The 18,339-nt window shown below is 36.0% G+C and overlaps 1 protein-coding gene across 1 annotated transcript in view; it reads right to left on the minus strand.

Annotated features, from left to right (window-relative positions):
• The window catches only part of LOC102413010 (phospholipid-transporting ATPase ABCA3), a 164,275-nt gene that overhangs the window by 43,005 nt on the left and 102,931 nt on the right, over positions 1-18,339 (minus strand). The window contains exon 16 of the mRNA XM_025274601.3: positions 8,805-8,966. Coding sequence (XP_025130386.3) covers positions 8,805-8,966 — 162 coding nt within the window. The remainder of the gene's footprint in view (positions 1-8,804; positions 8,967-18,339) is intronic.

An 18,339-nucleotide genomic window follows, 5' to 3' on the forward strand; every position in this document is an offset into this window, starting at 1 on the left:
TGATTTTTACGATCATTCTTTCTTTTTTAATTTTTTTTAATTAAAAAAATTTTTTTAAGTCCTCTATTATTCCTTTAATTTTCACTTTTATAACCGATTACTTTGCAAAAAAAAAAAAAAAAAAAAGGAGAAGACCCCATTTTTTTTTTTAAAGCAAACTTCATATATATATTTTTTACAATTTTTTTGACCCTGTTTTTTTTTTTCCTTCTTTTCTTTAACATTGTATTTTTGAAATTCCAAACTCTACTCTAGATTTTTAATTTTAGCTTTCTGGTATTTGTTATCATTTTTGTACCTATAGTTTTTTTTTTTTATAATTTCTGTGACCCTTTTTTATTTTCTCTTTTTCTTTTTCTCTGTTTCTTTCTCTTCTTCTTTTAAATAACATTGTATATCTGAAATTCCAAACTCTAGATTTTTAATTTATGCTTTTTGGTATTTGTTATCAATTTTGTACCTGTATTTTCTTTATAATTTATGCAACTTTGTTTGTTCTTGTTTGTTTTTTTTCTCTTTCTTTTTCTTCTTCTTTTTTTAACATTGTATTTTTGAAATTCCAAACTCTACTCTAGATTTTTAACTTTTGCTTTTTGGTATTATCAATTTTGTACCTATATTTTCTTTATAATTTTCACGACCTTGTTTATTTTTGTTTGTTCATTTTTTCTCTCTTTCTTTTCCTTCCTCTTTTCTTTAACATCATATTTTTGAAATTCCAAACTCTACTCTAGATTTTTAATTTTTGCTTTTATGTATTTGTTACCAATTTTGTACCTTTAAGAACCCAATCTTCAGGACCCATTTTTCACTAGGGAGCGAGATTATTGGCTTAACTGCTCTCTCTCCCTTTGGACTCTCCTTTTTCTCCACCAGGTCGCCTGTGTCTCCTCCCTAACCCCTCTCTACTCTACCCAACTCTGTGAATTTCTGTGTGTTCCAGATGGTGGAGAACACTTAGGGAACTGATTACTGGCTGGATCTGTCTCCCTCCTTTTCATTCCCCCCTTTTATCCTCCTGGCCACCTCTGTCACCTGCCTCCTTCTTCTCTTCTCTGTATAATTCTGTGAACAACTCTGAGCGGTCCAGTTGTGGAGTGCACATAAGGAAGAGATTACTGGATAGCCCATTCTCTCCTCTATTGATTCCACCTCATCTCATTTGGGTCACCTCTAACTCCCTCCTCCCTCTTCTCTTCTCCATATAACGCTGTGAACCTCTCTGGGTGACCCTCACGGTAGAGAAACTTTTCATCTTTAACGTAGATGTTTTATCAATGGTGCTGTATAGAAGGAGAAGCTATGAAACTACTGTAAAAATAAGACCGATAACTGGAAGCAGGAGGCTTAAGTCCAAACCCTGACTCCAGGGAGCTCCTGACTCCAAGGAACATTAATTGACAGGAGCTCATCAAATGCCTCCATACCTGCACTGAAACCAAGCACCACACAAGGGCCAACAAGTTTCAGGGCAAGACATACCAAGCAAATTCTCCAGCAACAAGGAACACAGCCCTGAGCTCCAAGATACAGGCAGCCCAAAGTCACTCCAAAACCATAGACATCCCATAACTCATTACTGGACATTTCATTGCACTCTAGAGAGAAGAAATACAGCTCCACCCACCAGAACACCGACACAAGCTTCCCTAACCAAGAAACCTTGACAAGCCGCCTGTACAAACCCACACAGAGTGAGGAAACGCCACAATAAAGAGAACTCCACAAACTGCCAGAATACAGAAAGGACACCCCAAACTCAGCAATTTAAACAAGATGAAGAGACAGAGGAATACCCAGCAGATAAAGGAACAGGATAAATGCCCATCAAACCAAACAAAAGAGGAAGAGATAGGGAATCTACCTGATAAAGAATTCCAAATAATGATAGTGAAATTGATCCAAAATCTTGAGCGTATGTATACCTGTGGCAGATTCGTCTTGATGTTTGGCAAAACTAATACAGTGTTTCAGGTTTAAAAAAAAAAAAAAAAACGGAATCACAGATAAATAGCCTGGAGACAAAGATTGAGAAGATGCAAGAAAGGTTTAACAAGGACCTAGAAGAAATAAAAGAGAGTCAATATATAATGAATAATGCAATAAATGAAATTAAAAACACTCTGGAGGCAACAAATAGTAGAATAACAGAGGCAGAAGATAGGATTAGTGAATTAGAAGATAGAATGGTAGAAATAAATGAATCAGAGAGGATAAAAGAAAAATGAATTAAAAGAAATGAGGACAATCTCAGAAACCTCCAGGACAATATTAAACGCTACAACATTCGAATCATAGGGGTCCCAGAAGAAGAAGACAAAAAGAAAGACCATGAGAAAATACTTGAGGAGATAATAGTTGAAAACTTCCCTAAAATGGGGAAGGAAATAATCACTCAAGTCCAAGAAACCCAGAGAGTCCCAAACAGGATAAACCCAAGGCGAAACACCCCAAGACACATATTAATCAAATTAGCAAAGATCAAACACAAAGAATAAATATTAAAAGCAGCAAGGGAAAAACAACAAATAACACACAAGGGAATTCCCATAAGGATAACAGCTGATCTTTCAATAGCAACTCTTCAAGCCAGGAGGGAATGGCAAGATATACTTAAAGTGATGAAAGAAAATAACCTACAGCCCAGATTATTGTACCCAGCAAGGATCTCATTCAAGTATGAAGGAGAAATCAAAAGCTTTTCAGACAAGCAAAAGCTGAGAGAATTCAGCACCATCAAACCAGCTGTCCAACAAATACTAAAGGATATTCTCTAGACAGGAAACACAAAAACGGTGTATAAAATCGAACCCAAAACAATAAAGTAAATGGCAATGGGATCATACTTATCAGTAATTACCTTAAACGTAAATGGGTTGAATGCCCCAACCAAAAGACAAAGACTGGCTGAATGGATACAAAAACAAGACCCCTATATATGTTGTCTACAAGAGACCCACCTCAAAACACGGGACACATACAGACTGAAAGTGAAGGGCTGGAAAAAGATTTTCCATGCAAATAGGGACCAAAAAAAGCAGGAGTAGCAATACTTATATCAGATAAAATAGACTTTAAAACAAAGGCTGTGAAAAGAGACAAAGATGGTCACTACATAATGATCAAAGGATCAATCCAAGAAGATATAACAATTATAAATATATATGCACCCAACATGGGAGCGCCGCAATATGTAAGACAAATGCTAACAAGTATGAAAGGAGAAATTAACAATAACACAATAATAGTGGGAGACTTTAATACCCCACTCACACCTATGGATAGATCAACTAAACAGAAAATTAACACAGAAACACAAACTTTAAACGATACAATAGACCAGTTAGACCTAATTGATATCTATAGGACATTTCATCCCAAAACAATGAATTTCACCTTTTTCTCAAGCGCACATGGAACCTTTTCCAGGATAGATCACATCCTAGGCCATAAATCTAGCCTTGGTAAATTCAAAAAAATAGAAATCATTCCAAGTATCTTTTCTGACCACCATGCAGTAAGATTAGATCTCAATTACAGGAGAAAAACTATTAAAAAATTCCAACATATGGAGGTTGAACAACACACTGCTGAATAACCAACAAATCACAGAAGAAATCAAAAAAAGAAATCAAAATTTGCATAGAAACTAATGAAAATGAAAACACAACAACCCAAAACCTATGGGACACTTTAAAAGCAGTCCTAAGGGGAAAGTTCATAGCAATCCAGGCATACCTCAAGAAACAAGAAAAAAGTCAAATAAATAACCTAACCCTACACCTAAAGCAACTAGAAAAGGAAGAAGTGAAGAACCCCAGGGTTAGTAGAAGGAAAGAAATCTTAAAAATTAGGGCAGAAATAAATGCAAAAGAAACAAAAGAGACCATAGCAAAAATCAACAAAGGCAAAAGCTGGTTCTTTGAAAGGATAAATAAAATTGACAAACCATTAGCCAGACTCATCAAGAAACAAAGGGAGAAAAATCAAATCAATAAAATTAGAAATGAAAATGGAGAGATCACAACAGACAACACAGAAATACAAAGGATCATAAGAGACTACTATCAACAATTATATGCCAATAAAATGGACAACGTGGAAGAAATGGACAAATTCTTAGAAAAGTACAACTTTCCAAAACTCGACCAGGAAGCAATAGAAAATCTCAACAGACCCATCACAAGCATGGAAATTGAAACTGTAATCAAAAATCTTCCAGCAAACAAAAGCCCAGGTCCAGACGGCTTCACAGCTGAATTCTACCAAAAATTTAGAGACGAGCTATCACCTATCCTGCTCAAACTTCCAGAAAATTGCAGAGGAAGGTAAACTTCCAAATTCATTCTATGAGGCCACCATCACCCTAATACCAAAACCTGACAAAGATCCCACAAAAAAAAGAAAACTACAGGCCAATATCACTGATGAACATAGATGCAAAAATCCTTAACAAAATTCTAGCAATCAGAATCCAACAACACATTAAAAAGATCATACACCATGACCAAGTGGGCTTTATCCCAGGGATGCAAGGATTCTTCAATATCTGTAAATCAATCAATGTAATACACCACATTAACAAATTGAAAAATAAAAACCATATGATTATCTCAATAGATGCAGAGAAAGCCTTTGACAAAATTCAACATCCATTTATGATAAAAACTCTCCAGAAAGCAGGAATAGAAGGAACATACCTCAACATAATAAAAGCTATATATGACAAACCCACAGCAAACATTATCCTCAATGGTGAAAAATTGAAAGCATTTCCTCTAAAGTCAGGAACAAGACAAGGGTGCCCACTTTCACCATTACTATTCAACATAGTTTTGGAAGTTTTGGCCACAGCAATCAGAGCAGAAAAAGAAATAAAGGGAATCCAAATTGGAAAAGAAGAAGTGAAACTCTCACTGTTTGCAGATGACATGATCCTCTACATAGAAAACCCTAAAGACTCCACCAGAAAATTACTAGAACTAATCAATGACTATAGTAAAGTTGCAGGATATAAAATCAACACACAGAAATCCCTTGCATTCCTATACACTAATAATGAGAAAACAGAAAGAGAAATTAAGGAAACAATTCCATTCACCATTGCAACGGAAAGAATAAAATACTTAGGAATATATCTACCTAAAGAAACTAAAGACCTATATATAGAAAACTATAAAACACTGGTGAAAGAAATCAAAGAGGACACTAATAGATGGAGAAATACACCATGTTCATGGATTGGAAGAATCAATATAGTGAAAATGAGTATACTACCCAAAGCAGTTTATAGATTCAATGCAATCCCCATCAAGCTACCAACGGTATTCTTCACAGAGCTAGAACAAATAATTTCACAATTTGTATGGAAATACAAAAAACCTCGAATAGCCAAAGCTATCTTGAGAAAGAAGAAGGGAACTGGAGGAATCAACCTACCTGACTTCAGGCTCTATTACAAAGCCACAGTTATCAAGACAGTATGGTACTGGCACAAAGACAGAAATATAGATCAATGGAACAAAATAGAAAGCCCAGAGATAAATCCACACACCTATGGGCACCTTATCTTTGACAAAGGAGGCAAGAATGTACAATGGATTAAAAACAATCTCTTTAACAAGTGGTGCTGGGAAAACTGGTCAACCACTTGTAAAAGAATGAAACTAGAACACTTTCTAACACCATACACAAAAATAAACTCAAAATGGATTAAAGATCTAAATGTAAGACCAGAAACTATACAACTCCCAGAGGAGAACATAGGCAAAACACTCTCTGACATACATCACAGCAGGATCCTCTATGACCTACCTCCCAGAATATTGGAAATAAAAGCAAAAATAAACAAATGGGACCTAATTAAACTTAAAAGCTTCTGCACAACAAAGGAAACTATTAGCAAGGTGAAAAGGCAGCCTTCAGAATGGGAGAAAATAATAGCAAATGAAGCAACTGACAAAGAATTAATCTCAAAAATATACAAGCAACTCCTACAGCTCAACTCCAGAAAAATAAATGACCCAATCAAAAAATGGGCCAAAGAACTAAATAGACATTTCTCCAAAGAAGACATACAGATGGCTCACAAACATATGAAAAGATGCTCAACATCACTCATTATCAGAGAAATGCAAATCAAAACCACTATGAGGTACCATTTCACGCCAGTCAGAATGGCTGCTATCCAAAAGTCTACAAGCAATAAATGCTGGAGAGGGTGTGGAGAAAAGGGAACCCTCTTACACTGTTGGTGGGAATGCAAACTAGTACAGCCACTATGGAGAACAGTGTAGAGATTCCTTAAAAAACTGGAAATAGAACTGCCTTATGATCCAACAATCCCACTGCTGGGCATACACACTGAGGAAACCAGAAGGGAAAGAGACACATGTACCCCAATGTTCATCGCAGCACTGTTTATAATAGCCAGGACATGGAAGCAACCTAGATGTCCATCAGCAGATGAATGGATAAGAAATCTGTGGTACATATACACAATGGAGTTTTACTCAGCCATTAAAAAGAATACATTTGAATCAGCTCTAATGAGGTGGATGAAACTGGAGCCTATTATACAGAGTGAAGTAAGCCAGAAAGAAAAACACCAATACAGTATACTAATGCATATATATGGAATTTAGAAAGATGGTAACAATAACCCTGTGTACGAGACAGCAAAAGAGACACTGATGTATAGAACAGTCTTTTGGACTCTGTGGGAGAGGGAGAGGGTGGGAAGATTTGGGAGAATGGCACTGAAACATGTAAAATATCATGTATGAAACGAGTTGCCAGTCCAGGTTCGATGCACGATACTGGATGCTTGGGGCTAGTGCACTGGGACGATCCAGAGGGATGGAATGGGGAGGGAGGAGGGAGGAGGGTTCAGGCTGGGGAACACATGTATACCTATGGCAGATTCATTTTGATATTTGGCAAAACTAATACAATTTTGTAAAGTTTAAAAATAAAATAAAATTAAAAAAAATAAATAAATAAAATATGATATACATACATGGAAATCCACCTAAGTATAGGACTCACTGAATTTTTAGAAACTGAGAATATCTATATAACAAGCAATATTTTTCACCCAGTTTTAAACTTCAACTGCATCATATTTTTTCTTTTCTCTTCCTTCCTTCCTTTCTTTCACTCTTTCCTTCTAGTTTATAACTGTACATGCGTGCATGTCTGCTGAGTCCTTTCAATCGTGCCTGACTCTTTGTGACCTTGTGGAGTGTAGCCCGCCAAGCGCCTCTGTCCGTGAAGATTCTCCAGGCAAGAATACTGGAGTGGGTTGCCATGTCCTCACCCAGGAGATCTTCCTGACCCAGGGATCAAACCTGAATCTCTTAAGTCTCATGGCATTGGCAGGTGGGTTCTTTACCACTAGCGTCACGTGGGAAGCCCATTTATCACTGGACGTACTTTTTGTAGTTATCACTCGAGACATTACTTTATGCATACATAACTTACAGAATCATGACGTTCTTCTTTTTACCAGTCTGAGTGAAGTGTAAAAAACATTTCCATGATTTATATCTCTTTAACACCCCCATTTATTACTGTCTTAAATATCCCCACTATATACACTGAGAACATTATCATACACTGTTACCACTTTTGCTTTAACCACCAAACTTGAGAAAACTCAAGAGGAGATATAGTGTCCACCATATTTTTATTTTTTTCACTGTTTTTTATTGATGCTTCAAAATTCTTTCTTCAATCATTTATGTTTACAGAATCTCTAGAGCCATTCTTTCAGGACTTCTAGAGGTGAAAAATTTATATATTCTTCATCTGAAAATGTCTTGATTTCCCCTTCATTCTTGAAAGTTATTTCCTATCTATATGAAGTTTTGAGTAGACAGTTTTTTATTTACTTGAAAATAATGTGCTGTTTCTTTTGGTGTTTATGCTCTCTGATGAGAAATCTATAAATTAGAGGAATTTTTTTCTATAGCTGCTTTTCTCTAGTTTTCAAAGTTTAATTATGATATCTCTTGGCATGAATTTCTTCAGTATTTTTAGAATTGAGATATAATATATAACATTAGTTTCAGGTATATAACATAATAATTTGATATTTGTATATGTTGAGAAATGATCACCACGATAAGACTTATTAATATCCATCACTACACATACTTTTGCTTTTTTGTGTGTGATGAGAACTTTTAATATATACTCTCTTAGCAACTTTCAATTATACAATTCAGTATAAATATCTATATTTATCATTCTGTACATTACATCCCCATGAGTTATTTATTTTATAACTGGAAGTTTGTATCTTTTAAATCCCTTCTCCCATTTTGCCCAACCTCACATCCCCCACCTCTTGCAACCATCAGTTTGTTATCCATGAGTTTCTTTTAAAGACTCCACATGTAAGTGAAATAATATGATATTCATCTTTCTCTGTTTGACTTATTTCACTAGGCATAATGCTTTCAAAGTATATCTGTAATGTCTCAAATGGCAAGATTTCCTCCTCATTTGTGGATAAATAATATTCCATTACATATACACCCCATTTTCTTCATGCATTCATCCATGGCTATTATTTCTCATGAGAAAAATGCATTATGCATATGAGTAGTGAATCTTAGCTCTAACTTGTACAAGCTGTATAATAGAATAAGTTATTCAATTTTGTATAAGCTTTAGTCCAAAGAGAGAATAGCACAAAACTTGAATAACTGTGAAGATTCAAAATAATGTATCTATTCACATGCAATAATTAATTGACTAGTTTTAACTCTGATGAGCCTTGGGTAGCGCAAGATACTTACCTGCTTTACTACAATTCATAACGGGAGAAACCTTTTCCTTTGAGGTACATGCAAATTTTGTGTGCTGGATATCATAATGCCGGCTGATGCTCATCCCAAAATTATGTATAGGTAACACCATCATTGCATTAAGCAGGAGGCTTTTAGAAGCAGCTTCTTCACCTGTGTTTAAAAAGATAATAACATTAGCATGATTTATATGAAATGAACTGTCCCAGGAAAGCAAAATCTCCCTAAGTTGATCAAACTAAACTGAGAAAATTACAAAGCCATAATATTATCCTTGTAAATCTCTTGCCACTAAGTATACTGTCTCTGATATCTTGTAGTGTAGTTTGTGATGATAATTACAAAACTGGAAAATCCTTTTGGGAAAGTTGACATCCATATTCTCTCTCTTCTGTCACTTGATGTGAACAGTAAACTCATACTGATTATTTCTCATGTTTCTTATCCTATATGATCAATAAAAATAGTCATAATGAGAAATTAGCCTCATAACAATGAGAAAGAGATAGAGGAACATTTTAAAAGTTAAAAGGAGGTATATTTTCAAAGAACCAAACTTAAAGCTAACTGTGTGTTCATGCTTAGTTGCTCAGTCATGTCCAACTCTTTTTGATCCTGTGGACTGGAGCCCAGCAGGCTCCTCTGTCCATGGAATTCTCCAGGCAAGAATACTGGAGTGGGTAGCAATTCTCTTCTCCAGAGGATCTCTCCAACTCAGGGATCAAACCCAGATCTCCTGCATTGCAGACAGATTCTGTAACATCTGAGCCACAAGGGAAGCCCTAAAACTGAGATTTCTCTAAATATTAAATTAATATGTATAATGTGCTGTGTGCTTACTGACCACTCTTTGCAACCGCATGGACTGCAGCCCACCAGGCTCCTCTGTCCATGGGGATTCTGCAGGCAAGAATACTGAAGTGGGTAGGCGTGCCTTTCTCCAGGGGATCTTCCCAATCCAGGGATTGAACCCAGATCTCCTGCAATTGCAGGCAGATTCTTTATTGACTGAGCCATCAGGGAAGCCCAAGAATACTGGAGTGGGTAGCCTATCCTTCTCCAAGGGATCTTCCTGACCCAGGAATCAAACTGGGGTCTCTTGCATTGCAGGCGGATTCTTTACCAACTGAGCTACCAGGGAAGCCCATAAGTATAATAGCTGATGAACATACATGAGTAAATATAAAAGTAGTTAAGATATTAAGACTTCAAGATTGAGTTCAGATAATTGGGAATAAGGATAAAATATATCTGAGCAAAAAATATTTGTAAGATACTGACAAAAAAGAGGTGATGAGCAAAGATGATAGAGGATAAATGAGGTTCTTAGGATGTAAATTTCCCAAGTGGTTAAGTCACACCAAGCATGTTCAAAGAGGATAAAAATTAGTTTAGACCCATATAATCTGGTGGCCAGAAATAATAATTCTGGACATTGACTGGCCACTTTAATATTGAAAAACAGGAAAGTGTTAGTCACTCAGTTGTGTCTGACTCTTTGCAGCCCCATAGAATGTAGCCTGCCAGGCTCCTCTGTCCATGAAATTCTCCAAGCAAGAAAGCATGCTAAAAGTAGTAAGTGTCATTTCATGCTAAAAGTAGTAAGTGTCATTTCTCCTTGGTTATGTTTACTCCTTATAATTTTTTTATGTGATTTTAAACAGGGTACTCTGAAAACTATAAAACATTGATAAAGGGAATCAAAAATTATTTAAAGAAATGAAAAGACATCCCCTGCTCTGGGATTAGGATAATTAATATTATTAATATAGTTGTACTACCCAAAGCAATCTACAGATTTAGTGCAATCCCTATCAAATGTCAGTTTCCACAACACAAGAACAAATAATTCTAAAATTCATATGGAACCACTAATATCCCAAGTTGCCTAACCAATTTTGAGATAAAAGAGTAAATCTGGAGATATAACCCTCCCAGACTTCAGACTATACCACTAAATTACACTAATCAAAACAGTGTGATATTGGCACAAAAACAGGCAAGAAGCCCAGAAATTATCCCATGCACATACAGTCAATTAATCTGCAACAAAGGAGGCAAGAATGAACAAAAAAGATAGTTTCTTCAACAAGTGGTACTGAGAAAACAGCCACAAATTAAACAGTGAAATTAAAACATTCCCTCACACAATATACAAAAATAAAACCCCAAATGGTTTAAAGACCTAAATGCAAGATCTGAAACCATAAAACTCTTAGAAGAGAACATGGGCTGAACATTATGACATGAATCACTGTGGTACTTTCTTGGATCAGACTCCTGAGGCAAAAGAAATAAAAAAATAAACAAATAAGATCTAGTTAAACTTAAAATATTTTGCACAGAAAAGGAAACCATCAACAAAGTGAAAATACAGCCTATGGAATGGGAGAAAATATTTATAAATGATGTGATGGACAAGGGGTTAATATCCAAAATATAAAAAGCAGCTCATTCAACTCAGTATCCCCCCGAACAAGCAACTCAATTAAAAAAAATAGGCAGGAGATCTGAATAGACATTTCTCCAAAGAAGACATACAGAAGGTAACAGACACTTGAAAAGATGTTCAACATTGCTAATAACTAGAGAAATTCAAACCTAAACAACAACGAGATGTCACCTTACATGGGTCAGAATGACTGTCATCAAGGTCTACAAATAACAAATGGTGATAATATGGAAGAAGGGAACCCTTGTACCTTGTTGGAGGGAATGTAAATCGGCACAGCCACTGTGGAAAACAGTGTAGAAGTTCCTCAAGAAACTTCAAATGAAACTATTGTATGATCCAGTAATTCCTTTCTCTGGTATGTATCCAGAAAAAAAAGAAAACACTAATTCAAAAAGATATAGAACAGTCTTATGGACTCTGTGAGAGAGGGAGAGGGTGGGAAGATTTGGGAGAATGGCATTGAAACATGTAAAATATCATGTATGAAACGAGTTGCCAGTCCAGGTTCAATGCACGATACTGGATGCTTGGGGCTGGTGCACTGGGACGACCCAGAGGGATGGAATGGGGAGGGAGGAGGGAGGAGGGTTCAGGATGGGGAACACATGTATACCTGTGGCGGATTCATTTTGATATTTGGCAAAACTAATACAGTTATGTAAAGTTTAAAAATAAAATAAAATTAAAAAAAAATAAAAACTATGAATCACTATGTTGTAAAAAAAAAAGATGCATGCACCCCAACATTCAAGACAACAGTAGTTACAATAACCAAGATATAGAGGAAACCCAAACACCCATCAGCAGAGGAATTGTTATATATCTCAGTCATAAAAGGAATGGAATTCTGCCATTTGCAGCAACGTGAATGGACCTTGATAATATTCAGTTAGTGAAATGTCAGAGAAAAACAAATACTACAGTATATATCTCATATGTGGAATTTGAAAAATAACACAAATTAATGTATATGCACAAGAGAAACAGATTCATGGATACAGAAAACAAACTTGTAGTTACCAAAGTGCAGAAGGAAAAGGGGAGAGACAAACGAGGTTTATGGTATTAACAAATACCAAACTACTACATATATAAGAGACAAGCAACAATAACATACTCTAGAGCACAGAGAATTATATCCATGATCTTCTAATAACCTATAATGGAGTATGATCTGCAAAAATACTGAATCACTATGCTGTTCACCTATAACCAGCATATTGTAAATCCCTTATACTTCAATAAAAATATAAGTGGCTAATGTAATATATTGAAGTATTAGTCTTGCTCCATATAGTACACCTTTAGGGAGCAGAGGAAAATCTTACCAGATAAAGAAAAGTAGTATGATTCCTCACCCATTAACTGTTGAAAGATACCATTTGAGGGAGGTGAGAAAAAAGAAAAAAATGGAGAAAAATATGCTGTAATGGATAATGTTTTAAAATATTTATCTTCCAGTTCAGCATGTGTACTAATCAGCAAGAGTAGACTATCAACCAGCCAGATTGGGCACAAATGATAAACAATCACTGCAGCTATCCTGTGCATAATGACTGAACAGACTTTTTTTTTTTTTTTTTTGACTTTTTCTAGGATCTAGAGAAAAGCAGAATTGCTGTCTGCCGTTTTGATTTTCCTCTTTATACATTCTCAATGTCACTAATAATAATACCTTGACTTTTATGTCATGTCTGAGTAATAACAATTTAATTTCTTTCTATTTTTTTAAAAAATTTTTATCTATTACTGCACTAATCAAGACATTAGATGTCATGTTGATTTTCAGGGAACATTTTAATGATTTAGCATTGGGTATGATATTCATTGTTTTTTGCAAATGCCTTTTATGAGGTTATGGAAATATTTACTTTGCTATTAAGAAACGTTATAATGAATTATTGTTGGATGTTTAAATGATATTTTTGCATATATCTATATTTTATTCATTAATTTATTAATATTGTGAATTACATTAATACACTTTATGAGTCTATCATTTGAGTGTATCATTTGCATTGTTTTTGTTGTTGTTCATGTGCTCAGATGCAGAACACAAGGCTTCCCTGTCCTTCACTATCTCCCAGACTTTGCTCAAACTCATGTCCACTGAATCAGTGATGCCATTCAACCATCTCATCCTCTTTCACCCCCTTCTCCTGCCTTCAATCTTCCCAACTATCGGGTCTTCAGATCAGGTAGCCATAGTATTGCAGCTTCAGTTCAGTATCAGTCCTTCCAATTAATACTCAAGGATGATATTCCTTAGGATTGACTGGTTTAATCTCCTTGCTGTCCTTACTAGGAAAAATCTAGTTTGGTCAAAGTGAGTTACCTTTACTATAGTTTACTGAATTCAGTTTCCAGCATTTTGTTCAAAATATTGCATCTGTATTTATGAGTAATTTTATCTTATAATGTTCCTTTCTTCTATTCTTTTCCATTTATGTTGTCAAACTTATACTATTTTCATATAATGGGTAGAAAAGCTGTTTTTCCCCTCTTTATTCTCTAGAAGGGTCTGCATTAAATTAGAATTCCATTTTTGAATGTTTCATAAAACTTCAATATGGGCCTAATATTTTCCTTGTAGGAAGACTTTTAATTAATAACAATTTTTTAATGGTTTATGGGACAATTTACATTTTATAACAACCTCAGATGTGCAGATGATACCACTTTAATGGAAGGAAGTGAAGAGGAACTAAAGAGCCCCTTGATGAGAATGAAAGAGGAGAGAAAAAAAGCTGGCTTAAAATTCAACATTCAAAAAATTAAGATCATGGCATCCAGTCCCATCACTTCATGGCAAATAGATGGGGAAAAAATGAAAATAGTGACAGATTTTATTTTCTTGGGCTCCAAAATCACTGTGGATGGCGGACTGCAGCCATAAAATTAAAAGATGCTTGCTCCTTGGAAGAAAAACTATGACAAATGTAGACAGTGTATTAAAAAGCAGAGACACCGCTTTGCTGTCAAAGGTCTGTATATAAAGAGCTATAGTTTTCCCAGTATTCATGTACAGTGTTAGAGTTGGACCATAAAGAAGGCTGAGTGCCAAAGAATTGATGCTTATGAACTGTGGTGCTGAGGAAGACTCTTGAGAATCTCTTGGACAGCAAGGAGATCAAACCAGCATGCTGTTTTGATGACCATAACATTGCAGTACAATCTGAAGTCAAGGGATGTGATTCCAGCTCCATTTTTCTTTCTCAGGATTGCTTTAGCTATTTGTTTTTTTGGTTTGTTTGTTTTTCCATACAAATTGTAAAAAATTTTTAAGTTATTTTGTGCCAAACACCCTTGGAAATATGCTAGGGATTGTATTGTATCTGCAGATTGCTTTGGGTATTATAGTTATATTCACAATATTAGTTCTTCCAATCCAAGAACATGGCACATCTCTCCATCAGTTTGTGTCATCTTTTATTTCCTTCATCAGTGTCGCAGTTTTATGCACACTGGTCTTTTATCTCCTTAGGTAAGTTATTTATTTAGGTGTTTTATTCTTTTTGATGCTATGGTAAATGGAATCGGTTCCTGGATTTCTCTTTCTGGTCTTTCATTTTTAGTGTATAGGAATACAAGAGATTTATGTTTATTAATTTTGTATACTGCAAATATACCAAGTTCATTGATAAGATCTAGTAGTTTCATGGTGGTCTCTTTAGGGTTTTCTATGTATAGTATGCTGTTACCTGCAGTGACAGTTTTACTTCTTTTTTTATTTTAATTGGAGGATAATTACTTTACAATATTGTGATCCTTTTGGCCATACATCAACATGAATTGGCCACAAGTATACATGTGCTCCCACTAACCTGAACCCCCCTCCCACCTCCTTTCCCACCCTGACCCCCTGGGTTGTCCCAGAGCACCAGCTTTGGGTGCCCTGCTTCATGCATCAAACTTGCACTGGTCATCTATTTTACATATGGTAATATACATGTTTCAATGCTATTCTCTCAAATAATCCCATCCTTGCCTTCTCCCACTGAGTCCAAAAGCCTGTTCTTTACATCTATGTCTCCTTTGCTGCCCTGCATGTAGGATCATTGGTACCATGTTTCTAAATTCCATATAATGTGTTAATATACAGTATTAGTGGAGTTGGGAAAACTGGTCAACTACATATAAAATAATGAAATTAGAACACTTTCTAATACCATTCACACACACACACACACAAATCAAAATGAATTAAAGATCAAAATGGAAGGCCAGAAACTATAAAACACTTAGAGGAAAACACAGGCAGAACATTCTCTGACATAAATCACAGCAAGATCCTCTAAACCCACCTCTCAGACTAATGGAAATAAAAACAAAAATAAACAAATGAGACCTAAATAAACTTAAAACTTTTGCAGAATGAAGGAAACTATAAGGAAGGTGAAAATGAAAAGACAACCCTCAGAATGGGAGAAAATAATGGCAAATGAAACAACTGACACAGAATTAATCTCCAAAATATACAAGCAGTTCATGCAGCTCAATAGTAGAAAAAATGAAAAATCCAATCAAAAGTGAGCAAAATACCTAAACAAGCATTTCTCCAAAGAAGACATACAGGCAAAAAAGATGCTCAACATCACCCATTAGGGAAATGCAAATGAACACCACAATGAGGTATCATCTCACACCAGTTAGAATGGCCATAATCAAAAAGTCTACAAATGCTATAAAGGGTGTGGAGAAAAGGGAACCCTCTAACACTGTTGGTGGGAATGCAAATTGGTACAGCTACTATGGAGAACAGTGTGGAGATTCCTTAAAAAATTGGATATAGAACTGCCATCAGTTCAGTTCAGTTGCTCAGTGGTGTCCGACTCTTTGTGATCCCATGTATTGCAGCACACCAGGATTCCCTGTCCATCACCAATGCCTGGAGCTTGCTCAAGCTCATGTCCATCGAGTCAGTGATGCCATCCGACTATCTCATCCTCTGTCGTCACCTTCTCCTCCTGCTTTCAATCTTTCCCAGAATCAGGGTTTTTTCCAATGAGTCAGTTCTTTGCATCAGGTGGCCAAAGTAATGGAGTTTCAGCTTCAGCATCAGTCCTTCCAATGAATATTCAGGACTGATTTTCTTTAGGATTGATTGGTTAGATCTCCTTGCAGTCCAAGGGACTCTCAAGAGTGTTCTCCAATACCTCAGTTCAAAAGCATCAATTCTTTGGCACTCAGCTTTCTTTGTGGTCCAACTCTCACATCCATACATGACTACCAGAAAACCATAGCTTTGATTAGATGGATCTTTGTTGGCAAAGTAATATCTGTGCTTTTTAATATGCTGTCTAGGTTGGTCATAACTTTTCTTTCAAGGAGCAAGCATCTTTTAATTTCATGGCTGCAGTCACCATCTGCAGTGATTTTGGAGCCAAGAAACTAACGTGTGTCTCTGTTTCCATTGTTACTCCATCTATTTGTCATGAAGTGATGGGACTGGATGCCATGATCTTAGTTTTTTTAATGTTGAGTTTTAAGCTGGTTTTTTTCACTCTCCTCTTTCATTTTCATCAGGAGGCTCTTTAGTTCCTATTCACTTTTTGCCATAAGTGTGGTGTCATCTGTATATCTGAGGTTATTGATATTTCTCCTGGCAATCTTGATTCCAGCTTGTGCTTCATCCAGCTCAGCATTTCACATCATGTACTCTGCATATAAGTTATATAAGCAGAGTGACAATATAAAGCCTTGACATACTCCTTTCCAACTTGGAACCAGTCCATTGAGCCATGTCCAGTTGCTTCTTGAGCTGCATACAGATTCTCAGGAGGCAGGTAAGGTTGTCTGGTATTCACATCCCTTTAAGGATTTTTCACAGTTTGTTGTGATCCACATAGTCAAAGGCTTTGACGTAGTCAATAAAACAATGTAGATATTTTTTGGAACTCTTTTGCTTTTTTGATGAAACAATGGATGTTGGCAATTTGATCTCTGGTTTCTCTGCCTTTTCTAAATCCAGATTGAACATCTGGAAGTTCTCAGTTCACGTACTGTTGAAGCCTGGCTTGGAGAATTTTAAGCATTACTTTTCTAGCTTGTGAGATGAGTGCAATTGGGCAGGAGCTTGAACTTTCTTTGGTATTGGAATGAAAACTGACCTTTTCCAGTCCTGTGACCACTGCTAAGTTTTCCAAATTTTCTGGCATATTGAGTGCAGCACTTTCACAGCATCATCTTTCAGGATTTGAAATAGCTCAGCTGGAATTCCATCACCTCCACTTGGTTTGTTTGTAGTGATGTTTCCTAAGGCCCACTTGACTTCCCATTCCAGGATGTCTGGCTCTAGGTGAGTGATATATGATCGTGGTTATCTGGGTCATGAAGATCTTTTTTGTATAGGTCTTCTGTGTATTCTTGCCACCTCTTTTTAATATCTTCTGCTTCTGTTAGGTCCATACCATTTCTGTCCTTTATTGTGCCCATCTTTGCATAAAATGTTTCCTTGGTATCTCTAATTTTCTTGAAGAATAGATCTCTATTCTTTCCTATTCTGTTGTTTTCCTCTCTTTCTTTTCATTTGATCACTGAGGAAGGCTTTCTTATCTCTCCTTGCTATTCTTTGGAACTTCTGTACAACCTAGCAATCCCACTGTGGGGCATACAATGTGAGGAAACCAGAATTGGAAGAGACATGTACCCCAGTGTTCATCGGAGCACTATTTACAATAGCTAGGACATGGAAGCAACCTAGATGTCCATTGGCTTATGACTGGATAAGGAAGTTGTGGTACATAGACACAATGAAATGTTACTCAGCTATAAAAAGAGAACACATTTGAGTCAGTTCTAATGAGGTGGATGAACATGGAACCTATTATACAGAGTGAAGTAAGTCAGAAAGATAAAGACAAACCCTTCTTTTCTAATTTGTATTGCTTTTATTTATTTTTCTTCTCTGATTGCCTTGCCTAGGACTTCCAGTACTATGTTGAATATAGTGCTGAGAGTGAACATCCTTGTCTTTTTCCTGATGTTAGAGAAAATACTTTCAGTTTTTCACCATGGGGAATGATGTTTGCTGTGCATTTGTCCTGTATATCCCTTATTATGTTTAGCTAA

This window comes from Bubalus bubalis, chromosome 24, assembly GCF_019923935.1.
Source record: "Bubalus bubalis isolate 160015118507 breed Murrah chromosome 24, NDDB_SH_1, whole genome shotgun sequence".
Taxonomy (NCBI): domain Eukaryota; kingdom Metazoa; phylum Chordata; class Mammalia; order Artiodactyla; family Bovidae; genus Bubalus; species Bubalus bubalis.